The sequence below is a fragment of the Triturus cristatus genome, chromosome 4_1, assembly GCF_964204655.1.
Source record: "Triturus cristatus chromosome 4_1, aTriCri1.1, whole genome shotgun sequence".
NCBI lineage: Eukaryota > Metazoa > Chordata > Amphibia > Caudata > Salamandridae > Triturus > Triturus cristatus.
This window is the reverse complement of record NC_140585.1, coordinates 971469763-971493241: the sequence shown is the minus strand read 5'-3', so window position 1 is coordinate 971493241 and position 23479 is coordinate 971469763. Positions and strand designations below refer to the sequence as shown.

Sequence of the window (23479 nt, the reverse complement as noted above, 5' to 3'; positions counted from 1 at the left end):
TGGGGGGGACGCATGTTGGACCTGTCAGCCCTAGGGTGGTCTCCCCTTCTATTTTTGTATCGTGCCTCATTTTTTCCACCCTCATTTTTATGTTGGACTAGGTCTCCGGGCGCCTTTTCATTGCCAATCAGTGTTAAGGTGCAGGTGCTCCCTTCTCCCAAGATGGCTGCCACTGGCCCCTGCTACTGCAGAGTGGTCTTTCATAGTAGCACCCTAGCTGCCAGGAGCTGGCTGGAACCCCACAACAATGTTGCGACTCCAGCCCGCCTTTTTGTCCCATAGGTAGAGTGGGGAAGCTCCTGGAATGTGCTGGAACCTTCTAGAAGGGAGGTGTGGTTTTTCTTTTGCCGCCTTGGCCAGAGGTCACCTGACCTAGGGCTACTTAAGAGAGGGAGGGAAACTTTTGTGGTGAGTTGGCCATTGGGGTGAAGCAGAGCTGGAAGAATCCACCAGGAGTGTAGGCGGTAGGGCCTAGCCAGGGACTTATGCCTCTGAGAGTGACAGGATTTAGGTGCTGCCTCTTAAGTGAGTGAGGGACCCTGTGAAACCCACTGATCTTGCCCAGCAGTAGGAGGACCCAGAGACTCTCTGCCCAGCCTGACTAGGAAGGATCTAGTCGCCCTCTCCATTCCTAACCCCCTGTAACAGAACCCCTTAAGGGCGCCAGATACATCTGCGCCAACAAGACCTTATCTGACATCTAAGAACAGAAACTTACAAGCCAAGCACTGAGACTGCGTGTCCAGACTGAACTCTAAAACCTATTCACCAAGCACTGAGACTGCGTGTCCAGACTGAAATCTAAAACCTATTCACCAAGCACTGAGACTGCGTGTCCAGACTGACCCCTGAACCCTGATGCAAAGCTGACTGGAGAACCACCGGGGATCGACCAGGTATTAGCGCTGTGACCCCTGCGCTTCCTGCCCTGGTCTGGGACCCCCGGCAGCGTGCTCCGCTGAGCACAGAACCCCATCCTTAATTGGAGCCCCCCCTGTGACGACGAAGCCAGCGCGCTCACCGCTGTGGCCTGGAGAAGTGCCCTGCCGTGTCACGAGGCCCGCGGAGAAGCCCGGGGCCCCGTCGCTGCCGTTGCAGCTGCGTGAGGAGGTGTGCGAGGCCGGGGCCGAGTTCCCCCATCATCGTGGGAGCGGACGCCTGCGGACGCCGAGATCAAAGTAAGCCCGGAGGCTGAGATCGCCCCCGGTGCGCCCCCTGCGGGTTGGGAGCCACACCGCACCCTTAGCCGGGTTTCCTCTCCGTGGGATTCCCCCCCTGTCTTCGTGACGGAAGAGACCCCGCCGAGGGATCCTCTCCGTGTGCCCCCTCGAGCGGTACTGAAGCGCGGTGTCCGACGAACTGCACCGAAGCCCAGAGACTTGCTCCTCAGGTCCCGTGGCGCTCCCCGCTGGAAGCTCCGCTCCAAAGTACTGAGAGTCATTGATTACGAGGGGCGCTTTATGTTATATGCTCCGCTCCAAAGTGCTGAGTCATTGATTACGAGTGGCGCTTTGTGATATGCTCCGTCCAAAGTACTGAGTCATTGATTACGAGTGGCGCTTTGTTATACGCTCCGCTCCAAAGTACTGAGAGTCATTGATTACGAGTGGTGCCTTATGTTATACGCTCCGCTCCAAAGTACTGAGAGTCATGGATTACGAGTGGCGCTTTGTTTTTACATGCCCTGCTTTAAAGTGTTACGTGCTATTAATTCCGAGTAGCGCGCTGTTATTCATATGCCAGGTTGAAGTGTCACGTGCTATTGATTCCGAGTAGCGCGCTATCATCCATGTGCCATATTGAAGTGTTAAACGCTATTTATTACGAGTAGCGCTCTGTTATTTATATTCCCTATTACAGTGCTATGTGCCAGAGATCACGAGTAGCTCTCCATGCTAGGTGCCCCGTTCTGAGGTCGTCACCGGTTAGCGCGCCCAATGCGCGTGTGCAGCTACGTGAGTGGTAGTTGTGCCCCAGGCAGTACTGCTATGTCATGAATTGCATATGTGGTATGAACAGCCTTTATAGCTCCTGACGGATATGTACATCGCTAGCTATTGTATTATCAACATATGAAATGTACTGCTGCCTTATGAACTGCATCTAACGTGATCTACTTGGATAAACTTGTGTATTTACATAACTCCTACAGTGTGGCGTCACTTATTGTGTGTGTTCCTCGTCGCATGTGAGGTGCGTGTTGTATGGTTGCTTTACACACAGACCTTTGGTGGCCCGACCGCTCGTGTCACGTTACCGCCCCATAGGGCCTGGAAACCCCAGGTCTTACAGGCACCCTCACACTTAGGTCCCCGCACCCTGCCTTCAAGATTGAAAGGCCTGCCTTAGTGGTGACTTATAGGTTGTAAGTGTAGTAACTTCAGATATAGGGAAACCTATATCTGTTTCCCTATATCTGTCGTAAGTGGTGCTAGCACCACCTTACACAGGCTGTAGTGGCAGGCCTGTAGTCACAATTTGAGTGGTTTCTCATTTGGTGGCATAATACATGCTGCAGCCCATGGGAGACCCCTGGTGTTCCTATGCCCTGGGTACCTTAGTACCATATACTAGGGATTTACAAGGGCACACCAGTAGCCAATTGGGAGGGTACCTAAGTACTCACCATGTCCAATTTATGGAAGAAGTACAGAGACCGGGGTCCTGATCAGCAAGATCCCAGTCAGACTAGTCGGAAAACATAATAGCACCAGCAAAAAGTGGGGGTGGCCATGAAACAGTTTATATGAAAGGTGTTTGAGAATGAATCACTGCTCTCTAAGTGGAAAATAATCCCCTAGTACCACAGCCCAGCCCCATCAATGGGTCTCACTAGAACTCATATAATGCCTTTCACATAAGCTAAATGTTTTCAACCATTGTCCCCTAGTGCTTGTCCCCCTGTTCATTCTTATCACAACCGGTGCCTTAATTAAGACCTATACATGAAAACCTGGTAAATAGAATTAAGCAAGATTATTGTAATGTGGTTGAGGGTGTTTATGGTGTCACAGACAAACCCAAGAGAATCTGGCCTTGGAATATTTGTCATCTGCCAATAAAAGTCTGCATGTAAAGCTCATTAGATTGAGTCAGAAAATTGACATTTGTTTAACCACGCTTGTGCTCCTCTGCGCTTCTTTAAAGAATTGGGACCTGTTCTTTGAAAACAGAGGTCATTACTTTTGTATCAATAACTTGATTCTCTTGGTGGGTCACCCAGGATTTAGGTTTGAAATTGATCTTGATATTTGAAACCGCTTTAGTCTCAAGAGAGACATTGGTTTACTGATACAACTTATCCTGGCAAGTCATATAACCACTGCCCGGAAATTTCCCCTTGTTTTGCAGACTGAAATATGCTTATGAATTCTTAAATTAGGGGCGTTGAAGTACCATTGAATAGAATTAGCCTGTCTTAGACAGACATGCTGGTATTGTGTATTGTAGTTGAATTTATGTAGTACTTGAAAGGCCTGGCGAGGCGCCAGAACAATTTTAGTGGCCAGTAGGATGCTGCTCCATAGTTGCGTTTAATTGGGAGGGTGCTGGTTTTCAAGTGTGACCTCTGTGAAAAGTGTTGTTTCTTAGGATCATAGGATTTCGCCTGAAGTCATGTACTGTGGATCGCTGACATGATTGTTCTGATTTGAAACTGTACAGTATCAAATACCTCCGAAATAAAATGTTGTTGTATACGAAAGATATAGGGGCAGAGCCATATGGGCACAAAGGAGGACACTGCTTTGTGGAGCACAAGGTGAACTGGCCTTCTTAGGGCCTCTCTAGCATATCCCAACTAAACCAGCAGTTTCATGATGTACATTTCAGCTTACGGACATACTTATGGTGTGGGTGAACTTCTCATATCTCCTAGTGAGTCTGTATTTTATCCAAATGGCTGCTGGAGTGAAGCATAGTGGTGGCTATGTGTCCCTATTGATGGACATGCTGGCTGCTGAAAAAACAGATTTCTTTAAGGGAATGGGAAACAGTCGAATGATTGAAGGATGGCAGTGGGTTAACCAGATGAGTTGTGGTACTCCCAGTTGTATGGGGCAGGTGTTCCTTTAAGCTTGTGCAATTGCCGGATGAGAGCCACCTCTTAGGGCCAAGTGATGCCTGAGATGCTGCCTAATGACTATGAATCCGAGTACCGGCAGCAGATGAACAGTTTTAGCCTGAAAATGTAAAAGGTTTGCTATAGTGCAGCTATTCCAATTACATCTGATGGAGGCCATCATGACACAAGAGTAAATGCATGCCTGTACTACAAATAAGAGCTAAAGCCATGTGCCCCACCTGAGGTTGCAAGAAGAATAGTGCAGCCCCAGCCATCGTGCCCTCCTAAACATGTCTTCAGGGGACATTTGATCAAATTCTGCTGATGACCGAAAAGATGAGTTATAGCAAGAGGAGAGGTGGTGACGAGAAACTCTATGGGCCTAATGGATAACCATACCAAGGAGCCCCATTAAAACAGCTAAGGTGTGAGAAGAGGCTCATAGGTATCATTGGCACAAAACATAACTCCTTGAAAGCACATCAAATACTTCGAAGATATCAACGTTTTTAAAGAAGCAAATTCATGGATCGGCTACTGTGGACTAAGTTGGCCACAATTTGATACTGAAAAGGTTTGCCAAACGAAGTGCCTGAGATAAACAGACAGTTGCGTAAAAAAGATGGTTGGCATGAACCAGCGAACAGCAGGGTTACCAGAGTTTTCGGATCTTTTAAAACTGTTGCCCAGAAAGCAGTTTCCTAAACAATCTTCTGTGCTCCTCCTCTGCTCCCTTACACAATAAATTAATAAATCTATTAATTTGAATCCTCATTTTGAGTGTAATGTCTTTTGAAGTGCTACCGTTTTCACCTTTTATTAACAGCCAATTATTGACATATCTGTTAGTAAAAGGTCTGATTACCTATTGTCCAGTTTCTTTATAAAACGATCCCTTCTTAGACTTGATGAAGGAATATTTAATGTAGTCTATGTAATGGAAAAGAATCATAGCCAGCTTTGTCCTAAATGTATAAATAAATAGGCTTGTTCTTTTGACTGTGTGAGAGGAAAACTGGGTTATTATAATAGGTCTCAACATAGGAATACTATGCTGGTGTACTGAGCAGCACTTGATCATTGTGTCATGATATGACTAAAGGTTTCTGCACTCGCACATGTAGGGGAAAGTAGAAACAAGCCCAATGTGTATGCCCCTTGCCAATGACTGTTGTTTGTTATTGGCTTTTGACACTGTTAATCGATTGCTCTATAGGAAATGTGCATTTACCAATATTTGAATTAGACATGGCTTTAAGAAGGATGTTTATTTAACATGGCAGTGCAAGCCTCCACTTATAGCAAGGTAGGGCATAATCATTTGTTAATGTTTGATAACATATGTAATAGTGGATTTTGGGGACTGTCAAATATCAGTTTGAAGTTTAAAGTATAATGAAATGATTCAATTCAAAATGTGTTATTTGGAAACAGAGGTATGTGATGTTTTCTTGATTGTTTTACAGATCGGCGGTGGATGCCAAAATTATTCTTGTGACATTACCTAAGAGGTCTTCTCAATCATTTGATCATTTTTTTGATGAATCAGCATTTGGCTTAATACAGGTCTGTGTGGTTTGACTAGTAATGGTGATAACAATCTGAAACACAATTAAGTTTTAAACTTTCAGTTACTAAGTCTTTCTTTGCGCTGTAGCCCACCCTCATTATAAATGTTATTCTGCACAAAATTGGTAGGGGACTTACATTTATGAGTGAAATCTAGACACCAGGTGCATTCACCCTCTTAAACAGTTTATATATTGCAAGGAGTAGTATGTGACTTTAATACTTGCCTATAACTTTCTATTAAATATGTGGTTTCGGTCAACATAGAGTGGCCGGGGTATACTTGTCTAGAAATTGCAAAAATATTGACGTCAGGTAGCAATTAATTAATGTTAAAATTGATTATAAGTTGCTCAGTTACTTGAGATGCAAATTCCTTTTACCCGGGCACAGTTATTGAGGTTTGTGATGAGAGTACTTGGTGCATAAACAAATTAGTAACACTTAGTTGTGCCACATTAAATTATTTTCATATTGTATATCAAGCAGTGCTCAGCATATGGCCTTCACGAAGGACTATTTTCTAACACCTGTTTGGTCTGGCTGGTCTTCAGATGCCAAGTGAAAATAATATTTGAGAGAAATCTTCCTTAAGTAGATGGGCTCCAGTTAATCAAAACATGTGTTCTTTTCATAATGCTAAGTACACTTATGAGGAACCTTACAATCATTGATTCCACCTTATTGGACAGAATCAGTAGCACAATAGAACGTGCTTCTCTTATCCAAAGACATTCACCAATGGCAAGGTCAATGTTCTTTTGACGAGTTCATACCAAGGACAAGGTAAGATATACTTTGTAGTTTCTATAGAACATTTATAACCTAAACATGCAACAGAACTCCTTGTCCATCTTGTTGCTAAGTTATTTAATGACTGAAGATGATATGCGAGCTAACAACTGTTCGAATTATGTTTAGCTATCTATATCTTCCCTGACATATGTAATCATATTACTTATTCCCTGAAATGAAAAGCATACTTTACTACTGTTATTCTTTCTTTATATAGCATTGCAGGTAAAAAAAATCCAGTAGAAAGATATAAAATTGCATTCTGACTTTTCTTATTACTGGTTACACTGGAGCCCACCACCATGATTATATTTGTTAGCTTGTTAGTTATACCAAGCCAGCATCTTAACCAAAATCTTAAAGACACAATGACAGTACATATATAAGAGGATTATACAACTCAGTTCCAGACCTGATCTCATTACAGATTGACCGATTAACAACTATTAATTGCTTCAAAAATATGTATCCGATAGAGCAATCTAGCTGCAGATTCCTTACCTTTGAAATTCCAGGTGTCGGGCTTGTCTGGAAGATTTTTTATAGCAGTAACTCTGCGTGCCAGTAGGTGGCGTCATTCGACTCCGCGTGATATCATAGACTTCGTATTCGTCGCCGTCGTGACGTCTGTGTTGTCAATATAACCACTCCGGTGCACTGACGGTGGTTCTTTTCTTTCCGCTCCAGCCAGCACCGATCCGTTGAAGAGAGCTAGCCCCTGTCACTTTTTGACAGAGTTTTTTCGACCTTTTGTCGAATCCTTTTGGTGTGTTAGGAATGTCCAGTAGGACGACTTCAGGGTTCAAGCTGTTTGGCGCCTGTCACGGCGCCATGTCAGTAACGGAACCCCATCTTGTGTGTCTCTGGTGCCTGGAGTGCGACCACGACATGAAGTCATGCTCCGATTGCCAGGCCATGGTGCCAAAGGCCTTGAGGGAGCAGTCCCTGAAGCTGCTGGCGGCCCGGCACGCACCGCAGAGGTCGCCTCGTCGGTCTCGGTCGAGATGAAGGGCTGAGCATCGTTCTTGTGGCTTGAAGTCCTCTTCATCGAAGTCGTCAGGTAAGAGGCACCACAAGAAGCACAAGAAGTCGAAGCATGCGTCAACTTTGCTCCGTCCACCACGCAGCAAGACGGAGAAACCTCGGCGGTCTAGGCCCCGTCCTGCAGAGCGGGCACCTCGGTCGACTCCGCGTCCCCCTCCATTTCCGGGGGCAGGAGTGACCCCTGCCCAACTTATGGAATTTTATGACGCCATGGGCACCGTGATTGGGCACGCCTGACGCCGAGGTCCCCCCCTCCCTGCGGCACCTCCCTGATCCTCATTCCGGACAATACAGAGCCGGTCTAGCGTCCACTGAGACCAGCGCCAACTAAGTCATATGGCTTCATACCGTCTAACCAGCCCCTTTCTGAAGGTTTAGGGTTAGAGGAAGAGGATTAGGAGGGGGAGCAGGACCCCATAGAAATCCTGCAGCCCCAGGACATGGACTTTTAAGAGGAGCTGGGTGATGCCAGTGGCCTGGACACCTCCCCAGATGTTGGAATGTTCTCTCCCCCTAACCTGACTATGGAGGAGGGGTGTTGTGTGCTATGGTGGAACGTAGGGCTGCGGAGGTCCTGGACCTGCGGAGTCCTACAGAGGTTGTCAAGGCGAATGTCTTGACAGAGGTCCTGCAGCCTGGTGTCTTCTCATCGGAACCGTTGCTGTCTTTTAACGAGGCCTTAACGGACGTTCTTCTGCGCACCTGGTCCAAATCCAGCACAGGGGCTCCTGTGAATAGAATGATTGCCAGCCGCCATCACCCTGAACCAGGCGACCCAGTTTTCCTCTCTGCCCACCCCACCCCCCAAAGCTTGGTGGTCCAGGCTTTCACTTTCCATAGCGCGTTCCCTTCCGCCCCTCTGGACAGGGAATCTAAACTGCTGGAGACCTATGGGAAGAAAAGTTTTTCTTCCGCCAGCCTGCCTTTATTCCCATTCTATATGGGGTAGAGGCAGCAAAGTTCACCATTTGCTGTGGCTTGGACACTACAGACTTGCTGTGCAGAGCGATTTCTTTGACGGTGGCCATCAGGCGCCACGCCTGGCTAAGAATGTCTTGACTTTTCGGGTAATGTCCAGGCAAACCTCATGGATGTGGCTTTTGATAGGTCATGTCTCTTCGGGGACCAGGCTAACGCAGCGCTCCAAGGATTCTCGGGCTACGGCCAAATCCTTGGGCCTCAGTACTACAACCCAGCCTGCGTCTGCTTTCCACTCCTTTCGTGGCTACGGAGGGGGCTTCCAACCGCACCAACCATATTCCAGTCAGTGGGTTCCCAAAGTTCAGCAACCTCTGTGGGTCCGTGGCCACGGTTCATCCCGTCTTCGAGGGTCGGGAGGCCAGAAGTCAAGCCAAACCACCATTCCCTCCTCCACCGCAAAACCTTACTAGTTCGGCCCTTCAGGGTCACGAGCATCCAGTGGGTGTCAGGATACGCCATCACCTCCACCGCTGGCGCAATATCTCCCCGGACAGGTGGGTATTGCAGATAGTCCAATGGGGATACTCCCTCCCCTTCAAGATGACCTCTTCCCCCATGTCTCCAACTCACAATCGGCTGACGGATAATCATCTCGCGCTACTCCACGAGGAGGTCAAGGGTCTCTTGGCCAAGGAAGCTGTAGAGAGGGTTCCCGGGCAGGAAATAGGCTGTGGTTGCGACTCCCGCTATTTCCTGGTTCCAGAGCTCTCCACTACTTACTCAAGAAGCAGAAATTAAAGATGCTCACAGTGGCGCAGGTACTGTCTGCCCTAGACCCGGGAGACTGGATGGTAGTGTTGGACTTGCAGGATGCCTATTTCCACATTCTTGTCCTGCCAGCCCATTGTCGATATCTGTGGTTTACAGTGGGCCAGGAGCACTTTCAGTTTGCTTTGCTTCCCTTTGGCCTCACCAGTGCCCCGCAGATGTTCACCGAGATGATGGCGGTGGTCACAGCTCATCTGCCGAGATCAGGGGTTACAGTCTTCCCCTATCTGGATGGCTGGTTGTTGAAGACGGGCTCGTCCCAGGCAGTTGTCTCCCATCTCTAGACTACAGCGAACCTATTACATTCGCTGGAGTTCACTATCAACGTGCCAAAGTCATACCTGACTCCCTTGCAGACGCTCCCCTTCATCGGAGCACGTCTGGATACGGTGCTGTTTCTGGCTTATCCTCCCGAGCGGTGAGCCCAGGATATTCGAACTATGATACCAATATTTCAGCCTCTCTCATGGATTTCGGTGAGAATTACTCTGAGGCTGCTGGGCCTCATGGCCTCTTGCATCCTTATCGTAGACCATGTCAGATGGCGCGTGTGGGCTCTGCAATGGGACCTGAAGTTCCAATTGGCGCAGCATTGAGGAAATTTCACCAATCTTGTCCAGATCTCGGAGGGCACTGCAAGAGAACTACAGTGGTGGCTATCAAACCACGATTGGGTCTGAGGCAGACCCCTCTCCCTTCCCCATCTAGACCTCACAGTAGTGACGGATGTGTCCCTTCTGGGATGGGGCTGCCATCTGGGAGAGGTGGAGATCAAAGGACTCTGGTCTCAGGCGGAGACCCGGCTCCATATAAACCTGTTTGAGATTGGGGCGATCCAGCTGGCGCTAAAAGCCTTCTTGCCGTCCATCAAGGGGAGGCTAGTTCAGGTTTTCACGGACAACACAACCGCCATGTGGTACTGCAACAAGCCAGGCTGGTGGGGTCATGGACCCTGTGTCAAGAGGCTTTGCGTCTCCGGACTTGGCTGGAAAAGCAGGGCATTACCCTGGTGGTTCAGCATCTAGCCGGTTCTTGAAACACCAGAGCGGACAAACTCAGCCGAAGGTGCCTAGTGGATCACGAATAGCGTCTCCATCTGGAGGTTGTGCAAGGACTCTGAGTGGTGGTGAGAGCCTTGGTTAGATCTCTTTGCCTCTGTTGAAAACGCTAAATGTCAGCAGTTTTGCGCACTGAAGTTTCCAAGGCAGCTCTCGCTCGGCGATGCTTTTCATCACGGATTTTTGGGAAAAAGGGGACACCAAAACACTTGTCGGAAACATACTCAAAGTAGCTTGGTTTAGGCCAAGTGAATTTCTTCTCAAAACACCTAAAAGAGAGAAGTTGGTTGATTTGTATTTCCACTCTTTTCCCTAATCAATTAGAATTGGCACGTTTGATCTCATTTTGATTGTCATCTTGAAAAGCCACTATTTGCCCTCAAAAAGATCACAAGTACAAGCAATGAATGTCAGAAGTAACATACTGTCACATTCATCCAAACAAAAGACCCTGAGAGAACGTTGGAATCTCGACCCAATCCAACGCCATCACCAATGCGGCTCTTGTTCTGTTTGCAATTATGCTGTTGAAGGAGTTGCATTTATACACCATGGCATTTCCTGGAAACAATTCAAATGTTCAAAATCCAAAACCAGAAATGTGGTTTATAGCATCATTTCCCCATGTGATATATCTGGAAAACAAACCCGGAAATAAGCAAAAGAATTATCCAGCACAAATCCTGCATTAAGTTTCTGCTTCAAACCGCGCCGCTGGTAAACCACTTTTTAGAACACTCCAATGGAACAGAGTTCTGGGAGTCGTTTCCTCAATTCCCATGGTAGGCAATTTGGAAGCAATACTATTGAAAAAAAGAAACATTTCTAATTCTTAAATTTAACAGTCATAACTGTCCTGAATGAAGTTTATGAATCCATGATAAACCTCTAACAATTTCTCTTTAAGAGTCCAGGAATAAGCATGATAGAATTCTGCAGGGAATCGATCACCGCCGGGGGCCTTGGACTTATTTAATGCCTGAATGGCTGCACCTACCTCCTCCACAGTGAGTTCCTCCTCTAGCTCTAACAAAACCTCCCTCTTTAGCTTGGGGAGCCCCACCATGGCAATGAACCTGTCCGTCTTACCCTCAGCATCCAGTGGGACAGCTTGGTAGACCAACTTAAAATGCTCCACTAGGGTTATCAGGATATCCCGCTGGTGGGTCTTTAAATTACCTTGTACATTCCGGATGCACACAATAGTGGTTATCTCTGTTCTTCATTGGAGAGTCCATGCCAGGAGTCTAGCTGAATTGTCACCCTCTCTGTATAACAACTGCCGATAGGTCTTTAGGCCTGTTTTATCTAGTGTGTCACCCAAAGGGTGCAAACCTCCCTGTGGGCTGCCAGCGTTTCTGCACATACCTCTTGTTTTTTGTAGATCTGCCAACTGCTCCTCCCTGGTCTTCAAATCTGCTATTAGCCTTCTGCTCCCTCCACAAATAGTACTGATGCATTCCTCTGTACTACCACCTTTAAGGCCCTCCATTTGACCTCCCTGGTGTTCCATTGTCTCCCAGTTATTAGTGGTATAGGTTTCTATGGCTGTCCGTAAGTCTTCTCTGCATGTAGCTTCTGTAAGTAAATCAGAGGGCATACTCCACGTTCGACATCCATCCAGCCTCCCACCCCAGTCCAGAGCCAATAATGTTGCGATGTGATATGACAAGTAACCTAACCATATGCGTAAGTGTGTTGGTCCGGGAGTGCTCTAACCCACCCACCCACCACCAAACCGATTGTAAGTATTATAAGTCCAAGAGTGACATGTATGCTTTCAACTGTCAGGGTGCAATATGCGCCACCCATCCAAAAGACACACATTCTGCATTGCCCTCTCCAAAGGTCCTGTCATCAGACGCTTAGTACCACCCGGGGGCAGAAAGCGATTCACCACTCTGTCCAAAAAGCAGTTAAAATCACCTGCCCATAGAATGGGGGACCCTACAATACCCGACAACACATCCTGCAACGCCTCAAAGAAGTGCCTGTCATCTACATTGGGAGCATACAAATTTAACATTGTAATCTTTCCGTCAAGGGTACCCTGAATCAGTACATATCTCCCCTCCACATCCGCCTCACTGTAAGTGAGGCTAAGGGAGACCCCGGGAGCCACCCAACTGACCAATCCCCTGGCATAGGAGAAATAAGAGGCAGAAAACACTTTACCCCTCCATTTCCTCTGTAATTTTTGTGCTTCCACAATCCCAAGGTGCATCTTCTGCAAACAAGCAATTTGAAACCTATGGCATCTGAGGAAAACATTAACCCTATAGCGCTTAGTGTAATGTTTAAGCCCTCGGACATTCCACGTAACAATGTGAACTCGCTCAACCATGCTCATTGCAGAGTTGTGCCATAAACCCTTCCCCCGCCCTTTGCCTCCCAGGATACCCAAGTTCAGTGCCACCAGGCCAGTAGCCATTTGCACAGTTGTTAAACACACATCGTAACAATGAACTAATGTGAACTCTTGACCCCCCCCACCGAAGGATCTATAGAACTTACCCCCTCCCCACACATACAGCGTAACATCGCAACACAAGAAATCCAAATGTATTCTTGCTGTCAGTATGTACAGCCTAACCTAACCCCTCCCAACTATCACCTACCACAATTGTGGAGAGGTCACCCAGCAAAACAATCCCGCAAGCAGTGTGGTGGGTTCACAATGATGGTAACCCCCACAGATTGCGTAACGAGCTACAGATCCATAGTGGTTGCCTGAAAAATTCAAGAACACTCATCAGTTCACCCTTCCTCTCCCTTACTGCAACAGCAGCATACAGCTGATTAAATGGGGGACGCCCCCTCCAGTAAGGAACACACAATGGTTTTTATGCAATCTACACGAGGGTCCCGATCCTCAAGACATTATGCCTCCGTTAGCAGAGGTCGCGGGCAGCACGTCCTCCTCTTGCTGTAAGGAAGTCTCTCCCGTCTCAAGCTGCCGCTCCGGAAAAACCAGAGCTAATGTGCCATCCTCTTGAATTTCCACCCTAGTAAGATCAGCCACATCAGGAGATCGATAAGAACCAGTTCCTGGTCCACCGTCTTCTCGCCGAACTGAACTCCTCTGCGGCGGCAAACCCCTCCTTGTTTCAGACCTCCAGGAGCCACTGCGGTCCCTGGGCACCTTGTCCCACACATTCCAACAAGCACCAGACATCTTCAGGTGTATCAAAATAGTGTAGTTTGCCCCCCGTCAGCCCTCTCATCCGAGCCAGGTACAGCAGCATATATCAAAGTCGCATTGAGCGTAATTTAGCTTTGACTTCAAGGAATGTCTTTCAGGCACTTTGGACCTTGTTTGGATAGTCTGGGTAAATGGAGATCTTATGATTTTCATATTTGTCCGTGTATCTAGCTGCTCTAAGAATGCTGTCTCGGTCTTTATAATTCAAGATGCTTGCTCTCAGGGGAGCTCCAGGTCGTGGTGGAGCTGCCAGGGCACGATGCACTTTCTCTATGGTAAACCTAGGGAACAGTCCATCGGGCCTCAAAGTACCCCATATCCGGGCCACCACAAACTGCTCAGGGTGGGCCCCCTCTGTCCGCTCCGGGAATCCTAAAAGGTGCACATTATTGCGCTAGAAGCATCCCTTTGTTTCCGCCACTCTCTTCTCCAGGGTCCTGGAGCGGGACGTGACCACAGTGACCTGCTTTTTCAAAGTAGCCTCCTCAATGGAGCCCTCTGCCAGCCAGACTTTATAAGAAACTTTGCAGAGGTCAGTACATAGGGGATTAACCTTTAGGCCCACAGTTTCAATCTTGTTTTCTATGGTCATTCAAGAACCTTGAATAGCCTTCAGTAATCCAGCCCTCTTGGGTTTCCCAGCTGCCTGTTCAGCGGCCTCAGCCCCCCCCTCCCCAATAGGCACAGTACGTGTACAGCGCTGCAAGGTGGAATGTTCCATGGTATTGCCCCCCGTCAGCCTGTTCCAGCCCATGAGTATGTTTTTTTTTTTTTTTTTGAAACCGTTTATTGCAATCTCAAATATATACAAGTATGGGCCTACAACCTTCCGGCCGGCCGCTAAAGTGACAAAAGCAAATGACATACATACAATAAGGCACTTGGCGTTGCATAGACGATAAAGCAGGAGGTATCAACAATGTGGGCCACATAACTCTGAACCCACAATACGGTTTCGTTTTATACAACACAACAACATAAAACCACACCCGCAAGGCAACCCACAATCGAAAATGACGACACGTGCTCCTCAAGTGGGGAACCCCAACCATCCGAAGAAATCCAGAGAGGGGGAGGGAAACTGGTCCGGGACTGGGAGAACAATGTGCCCAGGGCTGAGGGAGGGGGTCAACTATGGGGATGGAGCTGGTGAAGCGGGAGGCAGCAACGGTGGCTCGCAAATACCCCCGCGGTAAGCGTTCCAGGGGCCCCATATCTTCACCCATGCCCCAGGCTTACCCCGCGCCACATATACCACCTTTTCTCGGAACATGCACCAATCCATATGTTCTTTCCAAGCCGACACCGCCGGGGGTCTCTGAGATCCCCACAGCTGAGCAATGTCACGTTTAGCTATCATATATCCCAGAGTCACCCATCGCGTCTGCGGAACCGAGTAATCAGTCGGTTCCCACACATTCAGCAGGCATCTCCTCGCTTCAGGCAACAGCGCAACATGTGTAACCGCTCGCAGGACCTCATGCACACCACGCCAGAATCGCTCCACCCTCGGACATTCCCACAGAATGTGTAAAAAAGTCGCCAAAGCACCACACCCACGCTTACACAATCCATCCTCGGCATAGCCCATACGCTGAAGCCTTGGCCCCGTCATATACACCCGGTGGAGTATCTTGAGCTGGACGAAGCGAAGGCGAGCCGGGATGGCCACCTCCTTCGGAGAGGCCACCGCGGAAATCCAGTCCTCGTCGTCCAACTCCAGCCCATCGGCAACCCAAGCCTCGCGGAGGCCAGTCAGTAAGCCCGAGCGGTCATTTATCAATTTCTTATAAATGAGGGAGATCGTGCTGTCCGGAACGTGGCCATCTAGCACTCTATCCTCCAGGGGGGAGGACTCTGGGATGGAGGCCACGTCTGGGAAGACGGAACCCAGTGCGTGACGGACCTGCAGGTAGCGAAAGTATTCACTGCCCTGCAGCTGAAACTCCGCCTGCAGCATCTCGAATGTCTTGAATCCTCCCCTCGTCCAGAGATCTCCCACTGTACTGATGCCTATCATGTCCCACCTCTCGAAGCCCTTCGAGGAGTATGTTTTTTAGAAGGCCAAAACGGTCACTGCGGCTGGCTGCAGCTGCAGGAAAATTCCTCCTCAATGGGGGGGGGGGGGTTAGGTAGCAACGCAGGCCTTCAAAAGGCTTCTCGCTGCCTCTGTCCAGCGCAGCAACCCCCAGGGCCCAGCCCAGAAACGCGCTACATACTGCCATCAAATACTGCTGAGGGATCACTTCAGTGGCCACTTGGGGACTGGGTGTCTTCTGATGATATCCCTCACTCCAGTGGAGCCAAGCAGCCGGGAGGTGGGGTGCCGACCGCGACCAAGATGATCAGGGGGAGGACTAGGGGGCCACAGAGGGGCCACTGGCAGATACTGCGTTGCTCCCCTCACTTGTCTCACGCAGGTGCAGCAAGACGCCAGCCTACAGGCCGCATGCCTCCCTGCACCAGCAGTCCAGGACATTCCATGGCCCCGGTGGGCTTGCCCTCTTGGGAGTGCCCCGCTTACCACAGTGCACTTGCCCCCACACTACCAGACGAGCACTTTCACCAAGGGCACATCAGCCCCCCTGGTCTTTGGGGATCCGATCACGCTGGAGAGGAAGGATTCCGGCTATAACGACCCAGCGGCCCGCGGAGCCACATAGTAAGACTCCAGGTCCGCCACGAGTCTCAGCTCACTGTTGCGGATAAGGCATGTCTGCAGCCTGTGGAGGCAAAACAGGCTCATCGATGTCCAATAAAACGGGATTATGCAGGATAATGTGGTATCGGCTGAGAGCCTCTTAGGAGCGCGTTGAGTCTGCCATCTTTGTGGCCACGCCCCCCGGCTTGCCAATTTAATCAGATTTAATTTGACCTTATTGTACATGATAACATGTTGCTACAGCGCAATATGTCAGACCAGCACCCGTAAAGGCACACCCAACAATTCACTGCAGCTCTTCCTGGTAATCGAAACACAATATGGACCCTGGGGTATCTAGGACCCTTATACAAAGCATTCTGCTATATCCTACATGTTCAATACAATGCCTCAAGGTGTCTAGAGGAAGTAGCCCTTTGTTTTTTTTTTTAACATAATGTTATTCAATTTTTGCATAGGAAGGAGCAATGAGTTACAATCTGTATTAAACACAGTAATTATACATAGGTCTATGGATACAACACAGGCATCTTGTGCAATCCTAAAAATGATGTCACATAGTTGTCGATGCACACTGAATATGACATACGAGAGCGTGGAAGTACATCAGTCAAGCACATTACTATGTATCCGACCATAGCTATGTGTTACATTCCCGAAGGAAGTAGCCCTTTGTGACCATCACAATTGCCATTGTTTCAGCCTTGTTCCCTTTTTTACAGAATGACTTTTTGAAATGTGATCCTTCTTGACAAAGGTTGTGTACCAGAAACAAAACCTGCTACACATCAATGGAGTAAGAACCTCTACCTCCCATCCTTAGACAGTAAGATCACTCAAGAGGTTTAATCTGATTTTGAGATCTGCTCTTAAACAGAATGGAAGTGATCTATCAATTGCATTGGGGATATTTGCTACTTTGGGATATGTATATTGGCATAACTCCTCAATCCTCCATTGATTTTTAGATAGTTGAAGCTACAATAAGGTCTGTAGCTTTGTGAACTACTTGATATTTTAAAAGAAGATTTAGAGTATGATGAGCCCAGGATAAATGTCTGAAAAGCCATAAATTTGCTACAGAACTGTTGATAGAAAATACGCAAACTAGTATATGAAAAATGTCTAAAGGCCTCAAAAAGGTCACTATGACTAATGAACCCAATTATGAACCTCAAATATGGCGGATAAGGTACTGGTGCTTCTAACTACAACCGAACAGAAATTTCTGGCCTAGTCAATGGGACCCTACAAGGTAAGTGGTTGTATTCGTTGTCACCTGTAAGATCAAACAAGATGATGAGAAACATTTCAAAAATATGTATCAAATAAGAATTTAAAAAAGTGGAATACACTACTGTAATTCCTATTGTGATTGCTATTCAGGTGGAAGAGATTCCTCTACATTTTCATTCTTGAGTTATGAATGCATGCCAAGTTCAATCCCTGTACTTGTCGTCCAAGAGACTAATAACCTACAACACGTCTGAAATGCTTTTTGCGGAATCTTCTGCTTACCTTATTTGATTTGTAAGACTGAGAGGATATTGGTGTAGACGTAACGTTAAACTAGTCCCAATTCCTGGTAGGTAAACAAAGGGCCCTAATGGACTCCCAGCAGAAGTGATGAAAAACTATCTAGCAAATTGCTAGGGTACATGTTGGCTATGTTTGAAGCAGCCCGGCAGGATTAATGCATGCAGAGAGACCTCTGCTTGGTCAGAATGTATCTTACAGACAAATAGAAAACACTCAGATTGATATGAGGTACAATCATCTCTATCACATGAGGGAAGTATTGGCCAAGGCACTGGCCATGTGTTTATTTGGAATTAATAAGAAATTATTACACCCGGACATGTCTAACTTCATTCTGAAAACAAAATTCCTCCAATTCCTCTGATAAACTGACAGTTGTGCAAGATCAAGAGGGGAATGGTGCAAAATTACCCGTCTGGCTCCAGCATGGGCACTTCAAAACTGGTGCTCAGAGCTATGAGACATATCAGTACAAACTCTGAATTAAGTTAAGCTTGATGCTGGAATACTTTCAAGGAGCACTTCACCACAGCCCTCAGTCCCTTCATTGGATGGCTTGGCTCCTTGTAATCAATCTAGAGTTTTGGCATTTACAGATACCCGTGGTTTGTAAAACAATCTTAAAAGTGGCCCCAGCCCCTTTAACCATCAAAGCTTATAACCTGAAATGGAAATGCTTTATTTCAGGAACAGGAAAAGAGAGTCGGAATCCTTTAAAAGTGCTTCATAATTAGTTTCTTCTATGCCTTCTTCATTAGCAAAGTCCAGCCTATCCATGGCATCCATGAAGCTACATCTAGCCATACCAAGATTCTAAGACGGCCATACAAAATCTTGTTGTTTTCTGAAAGAACCAGCAAAGAGTTCATGGAGGAATTATTTTTGGACATTACCTCCTAAACACTAATTCCTTTGAAATGGAAACTCAGAACAAGTTTGCCAGCACAAACGTTTGTGCCTTTTGAGCTGCCAATCCACTAGGTGTCTCTACAACACCTGTTACGCAAAACTATGTTCTAGCTAGCCATTACTCAAATTGGCAGAATGAGTGAGTGAACTTAAGGCATTGTGGTGCAAAGAACCTCACATAGGTTTTTCCAAGGACAAAATAACATTAAGTACAGACCCAAAGTTCATTCCCAAAGTGCCATCTACAATCCACTTGGACCAGAAATTCTTGCTGCCAATATTTTGTTCTAATCCCAGCAGTCCAGCTGAATGAGCGTTACATTCCTTGCACATTAAAAGAGTACTCTAAATCAATCTTCACAGCGCCAAGACCTCCGTCATATGGAGCACCTTTTTGTAGGTTTTAATACTGTGACTAAAGGGAAGCCTATAACAAAACAGACTCTAGCAAGATGGATCACAGCTTGCATTCCATAAGCTCATATATCCATGAATCATCCTCTTCCCAGAGCAGTCAAAACTCACTTGACTAGGGCTATTACTTTTACTACAGCTCTTTTAGTAGGATTTTGGCTTAAAGACCTTTGCAAAGCAGCAACTTGAAGATGATGCATGCTTTCGTTAAGCACTACTGCATCAACATTAAAAAGATCAGAAAAGTAGCCGTGAGAATAGCAGTGCTAAGAAGCCTTTTTAGTGTGGTACGGCTCATTCCCACCTTCCTCGTTTCCTTAAGTTTACCACATTGGTAATCCTAAATTAAGCATGTGGACCTGAAAGATCTAATGCTGGAAAAGGAAGAAAGTTACTTACATGTAACTCTGTTTCTCCAGCAGTGGTATCTATCATAGATTCACATGTGACACACCCTCCACCCCTTTTCATGAGGCTTCAGTCATTAAATTTAACACTGAAAGAACTAAGAAATCTGGAAGATTGTCAGGGGAAGGGGAAAGAAACACTAATGTACCCCAGGAGTGCTGGCTTCCAGCTGGTGCAATTCAAAATTGTACATAATATTTATATGACAAAACCACACTTAGCAATGCTTTCTCTACCTGGTCTCAATTTAAATGTATGCCTTTTGCTTTACATGGAGCAACGGCAGCCTTTCAAGGATTAATAAATAGAGTATTCCAACAACACCAAGAATGTGTTGGGATTTGATTGTGTTGGTGTAATTATATACAACAATACAGAATAGACCACAAAAAACAATTATCTATGGGGCGGGGAATGCTTAGTTTAACACAGTAGTCTCTAATCTTTTGTGTAATGCGAGATACTGATGTTCAATGAAAATCATTGCAAATTACGAATATTATTAGTTTTGTAATAGTAACCGCATCTTGCGAGTTTACATTGGTGGCCACAGTCTGCAATATTATTAGCAACAATCACCTCAGTGCATCAGCCAGGGTTGCCAGCAGTAATGTAAGAAAGGCTTTGTCAATTTGGAATACCTTTACATGGGTAATATAGAACAGCCACAGCTGCAATGCCCCTGGTATGAATGTAGTACATTTAATAATGTCTCCCCATATGATTTATCCTTCAAAAATAACCTGAATTATAGTTTGGAAACTCAGCAATTTTCTCCAAACATCAGCTTATGAGTTCTTAAAATGCACACATTTTCCTCCTGAATACACTGTTTGACACACATACATTAATTCAGCTAGTAAAAGGTTCTAATTTAGTAGGATGGTATGCTCACAGGCGAGCTACTTACAGGTAGCTGGAGAGCTACCAGTAGCTCATGAGCTACTCGTGGGGTAAGCCTAGTTTAACACATGAAAGGTCTTACTGCTGAGCCAAAAAATATACATTTTCATGAAAATCTGTATTGGCGGTTACCTTTTAAGATTGTAACTCTCTCAAAATAAAAATTTAAGTGCATGCCTTATAATTATTCAGAATATGCTAGTCTTTAGAATATACGGTCATTCTGTGACTGACTTTTCAGTTAGAGGCACTGCTGTATTAAATGTTTTGAAAACATTTTATCTAAGGCCAAGAGAAGGCTTTGAATGACTAAAACAGTCCAAAGACAATACCTGAGCTGCACATGTAGGCCTACAATATAGTGGCAAATGATTGTATGGGGGGGCCTGCACGCTCCGAGTGTTCCGCCGCTGGAAACGTTATAGAATACAGGAGCGGTTTGCCTCCCTGGCCCACCTATTAGCAAAGCGTGAAATTGCCATGTATTGACGCGCCCCTGAGGGACCCCCAATAGCTGCCTGGTCAGGAGCAGTCAGTAAGGGGGGCTCCACGGAGGAAAATGCACGGAGGAATGAGGAGATATGAGGCGTGCGCCACCGACTCATCTCTGTAGAATGGGCCGAGCTTCTCCAGCCATATCGACAGCACGGAATGGAGAATCAAGTAGATGCAATGCAACAACATCCCCAGGCAACATCCAACCTCAAACACACACCTGGAACACAGGGTATATCCACACCTCAATAAAACTTAATGCGAGACGCGACTCAAGCCCCATGACAAGCCCCATAGAAACTATACGAACCGCCCACCCTCTACACTTCCTCCCTTATCCCCCCCCTTTTATTCTGTTGTAACCACTGAGTTATCAATTTTTCGCCCAGTTAGCGAAAACTAGACCTACCCAAGTTCGCACCTGTTCAGGTTCTATACCATTGGGTATTACACCATCCAGGGGTGCACAGCTGATACATACTGTCATCTTGATCGCCCATTATTATATCCCTTTGATAAAGCATTAACTGTACATGTGTAGTTGTGAAACACCAAATGTATGATTACTCTGATTAAACTGTTGAACAAATATGGAAAAAAGCTGCTGGGGAAAATTTTAGTTTTCATAACAGTTCATTGTATGGATTTGGATGCACCTCAACCAAAATGTTCTAAAAAGATTTGCGGTCTTGTAGCCAGTTGACAATTGAGCACAGGAAGAAATGTGAATGCTCTGTCCCAACTAATCTGTATCACATTTGCATCTCCATATCTGGTTATCTAGGGTTGAGTACACGACTCCCTGCAGTTGGTATTTGAATAGGTTTTCTTTTGTATGCCATTCACGCCAGAACCCTTGCTTACTTTCTGCACTCCAGTGTTGGGTCTGGACACTAATTACTCAGGATTCTAGAACAGGTGAAGGTGACTCTCTAAAGAATTCTCTATTGGAAAACCAGCTGCTGGGTCTTGTTATCAGGTTCTCTTACCACCTAGTTCTAGACAACTCAAAATATTGGTTTTCATCCATACCCTTTTTCTTTTTTAATTTTGTAAAAATCTTTTTGAGTAAACAAAAACAAAGACAACAAAAGAAAAAACAACACGGTGCAGTGCAGTCTCATTCATTTCCAACACCACCAGTGCTTTAGTACAATACCAGCCATTGTGTTACTTAGGAACAATAACTTAGTCTCCTGTCTTATTAAATCCTTCGTGATCTGGACTCTATTCTCCCACATGGTCTGCTAACAGGGAGGAGGCGTCCTTGACCGGTGTGATATCATCCCTCTACTTTCGTTCCACGCACCCGAGATTTTGGTCCATTTTGGTGGGCATCCTCTACCTTCATATATTACCCTCTCTGCTTGCATGCACCAATCCATATCAGTCTCCCTGTTCCTGATTCTGAGCTTAGCCCTTTCCACGTTCTTGCTATGTTGCGTTTTGCAACCATTCAACCAAGGGAGACCCACACACTCTCGGTTCTCGATAGCTCCGTTGCATCCCATATATTAAGAAGGCACCAGTGGGGTGAGACCTCCAAAGTTTTATGACAGGTTAAAAACAATGCCGATGTGACCTTCCCTCAATATTTCTGGAGGATCGGGCATTCCCACCACTGGTGCAGGTAGGTACCTGTTTGACCACATCCCCTAGGGCAGGCCGATGAGTTTAGGGCACCCATCTTAACTAGCACTGAACTGGTGTAGTATGCTCTGTGCAGGAGTTTGAGTTGGATACATTTAAATCGGGATCGGATCGCCGCCGCCCGGGGGGATGCCAAAGCCTCCTGCCAATCTTCATCGCCAATGTTCCCAACATCCTACACCCATTTTGCACGAATTCTCCCCAGTGTATCCGGCGTATTGTTTAATATTTTTCTGTACGTCACTGAAATAGCCTTTTCCTGAAGGTAATCGCCGAGGAGTCTATCCTCTAGGGGCGAGGAGAGCGGCAGCTCAGTACCTTTGGGTATCACCCTTTGTTATGCATTACAGGCTTGGAGGTATCTAAAAGGTTCCCCACTATGTAATTCGTAATCCCATTGGAGATCGCTGGAAGGGGCCACCTTCCCCTTGCCCACATGTCGCCAACCCTCGAGAGACCAATCAAGTTCCACTTATAGAATTCTGGGTATTTCGATAACACTCAGCCGGTCTGTGTCTAGCAGCTGGGTGACTTGTGTAATACTATTTTTCCACCCCAAAGCTGCCTTCGCCGTATGCCATATATTGATTGTGGTGGATGTTGGAGTGTATTTTGGTACATACCCCCCCCCCCCATAAATTGCTCATGGATAATTACCGGGGAACATATTATGTCTGTCCATCCTGTAGGCTGGGTCCGTTCCTGCCCGGTGTACCCAGTGATTGGTGACCACCAGCAATAGTTTTTGATTGCTAGCAGGGCTATACCTCCATCGTACCAGCTTTTCGTAAGCTTAGCCAATGCTATACAGGGAGTACCATTATTCCAAATTAGAGTGCGCACCACCGATTCAATGGCATCGAAGTATCCTTACACTCTCTTGATGAATCCAACAGCAGATAATGAACTGCATTGCATCCTTTTGTCACTTGGTAATACTAAAGGGGCAACAGGAGGAACATTACTAGTATACCTGATCTACTGCCATAAGTCGAAAAGATATAGGCAAAAAATGCATT

The 23479-nt window shown here is 46.5% G+C and overlaps 1 protein-coding gene across 3 annotated transcripts in view; it reads left to right on the top strand.

The window, feature by feature from the left end:
* Positions 1 to 23479, top strand: part of TBC1D15 (TBC1 domain family member 15) — a 611295-nt gene that overhangs the window by 183361 nt on the left and 404455 nt on the right. For all 3 annotated transcript variants that reach the window (XM_085653851.1, XM_085653849.1, XM_085653850.1), the window contains exon 6: positions 5530 to 5629. In XM_085653851.1, coding sequence (XP_085509977.1) covers positions 5530 to 5629 — 100 coding nt within the window. The remainder of the gene's footprint in view (positions 1 to 5529; positions 5630 to 23479) is intronic.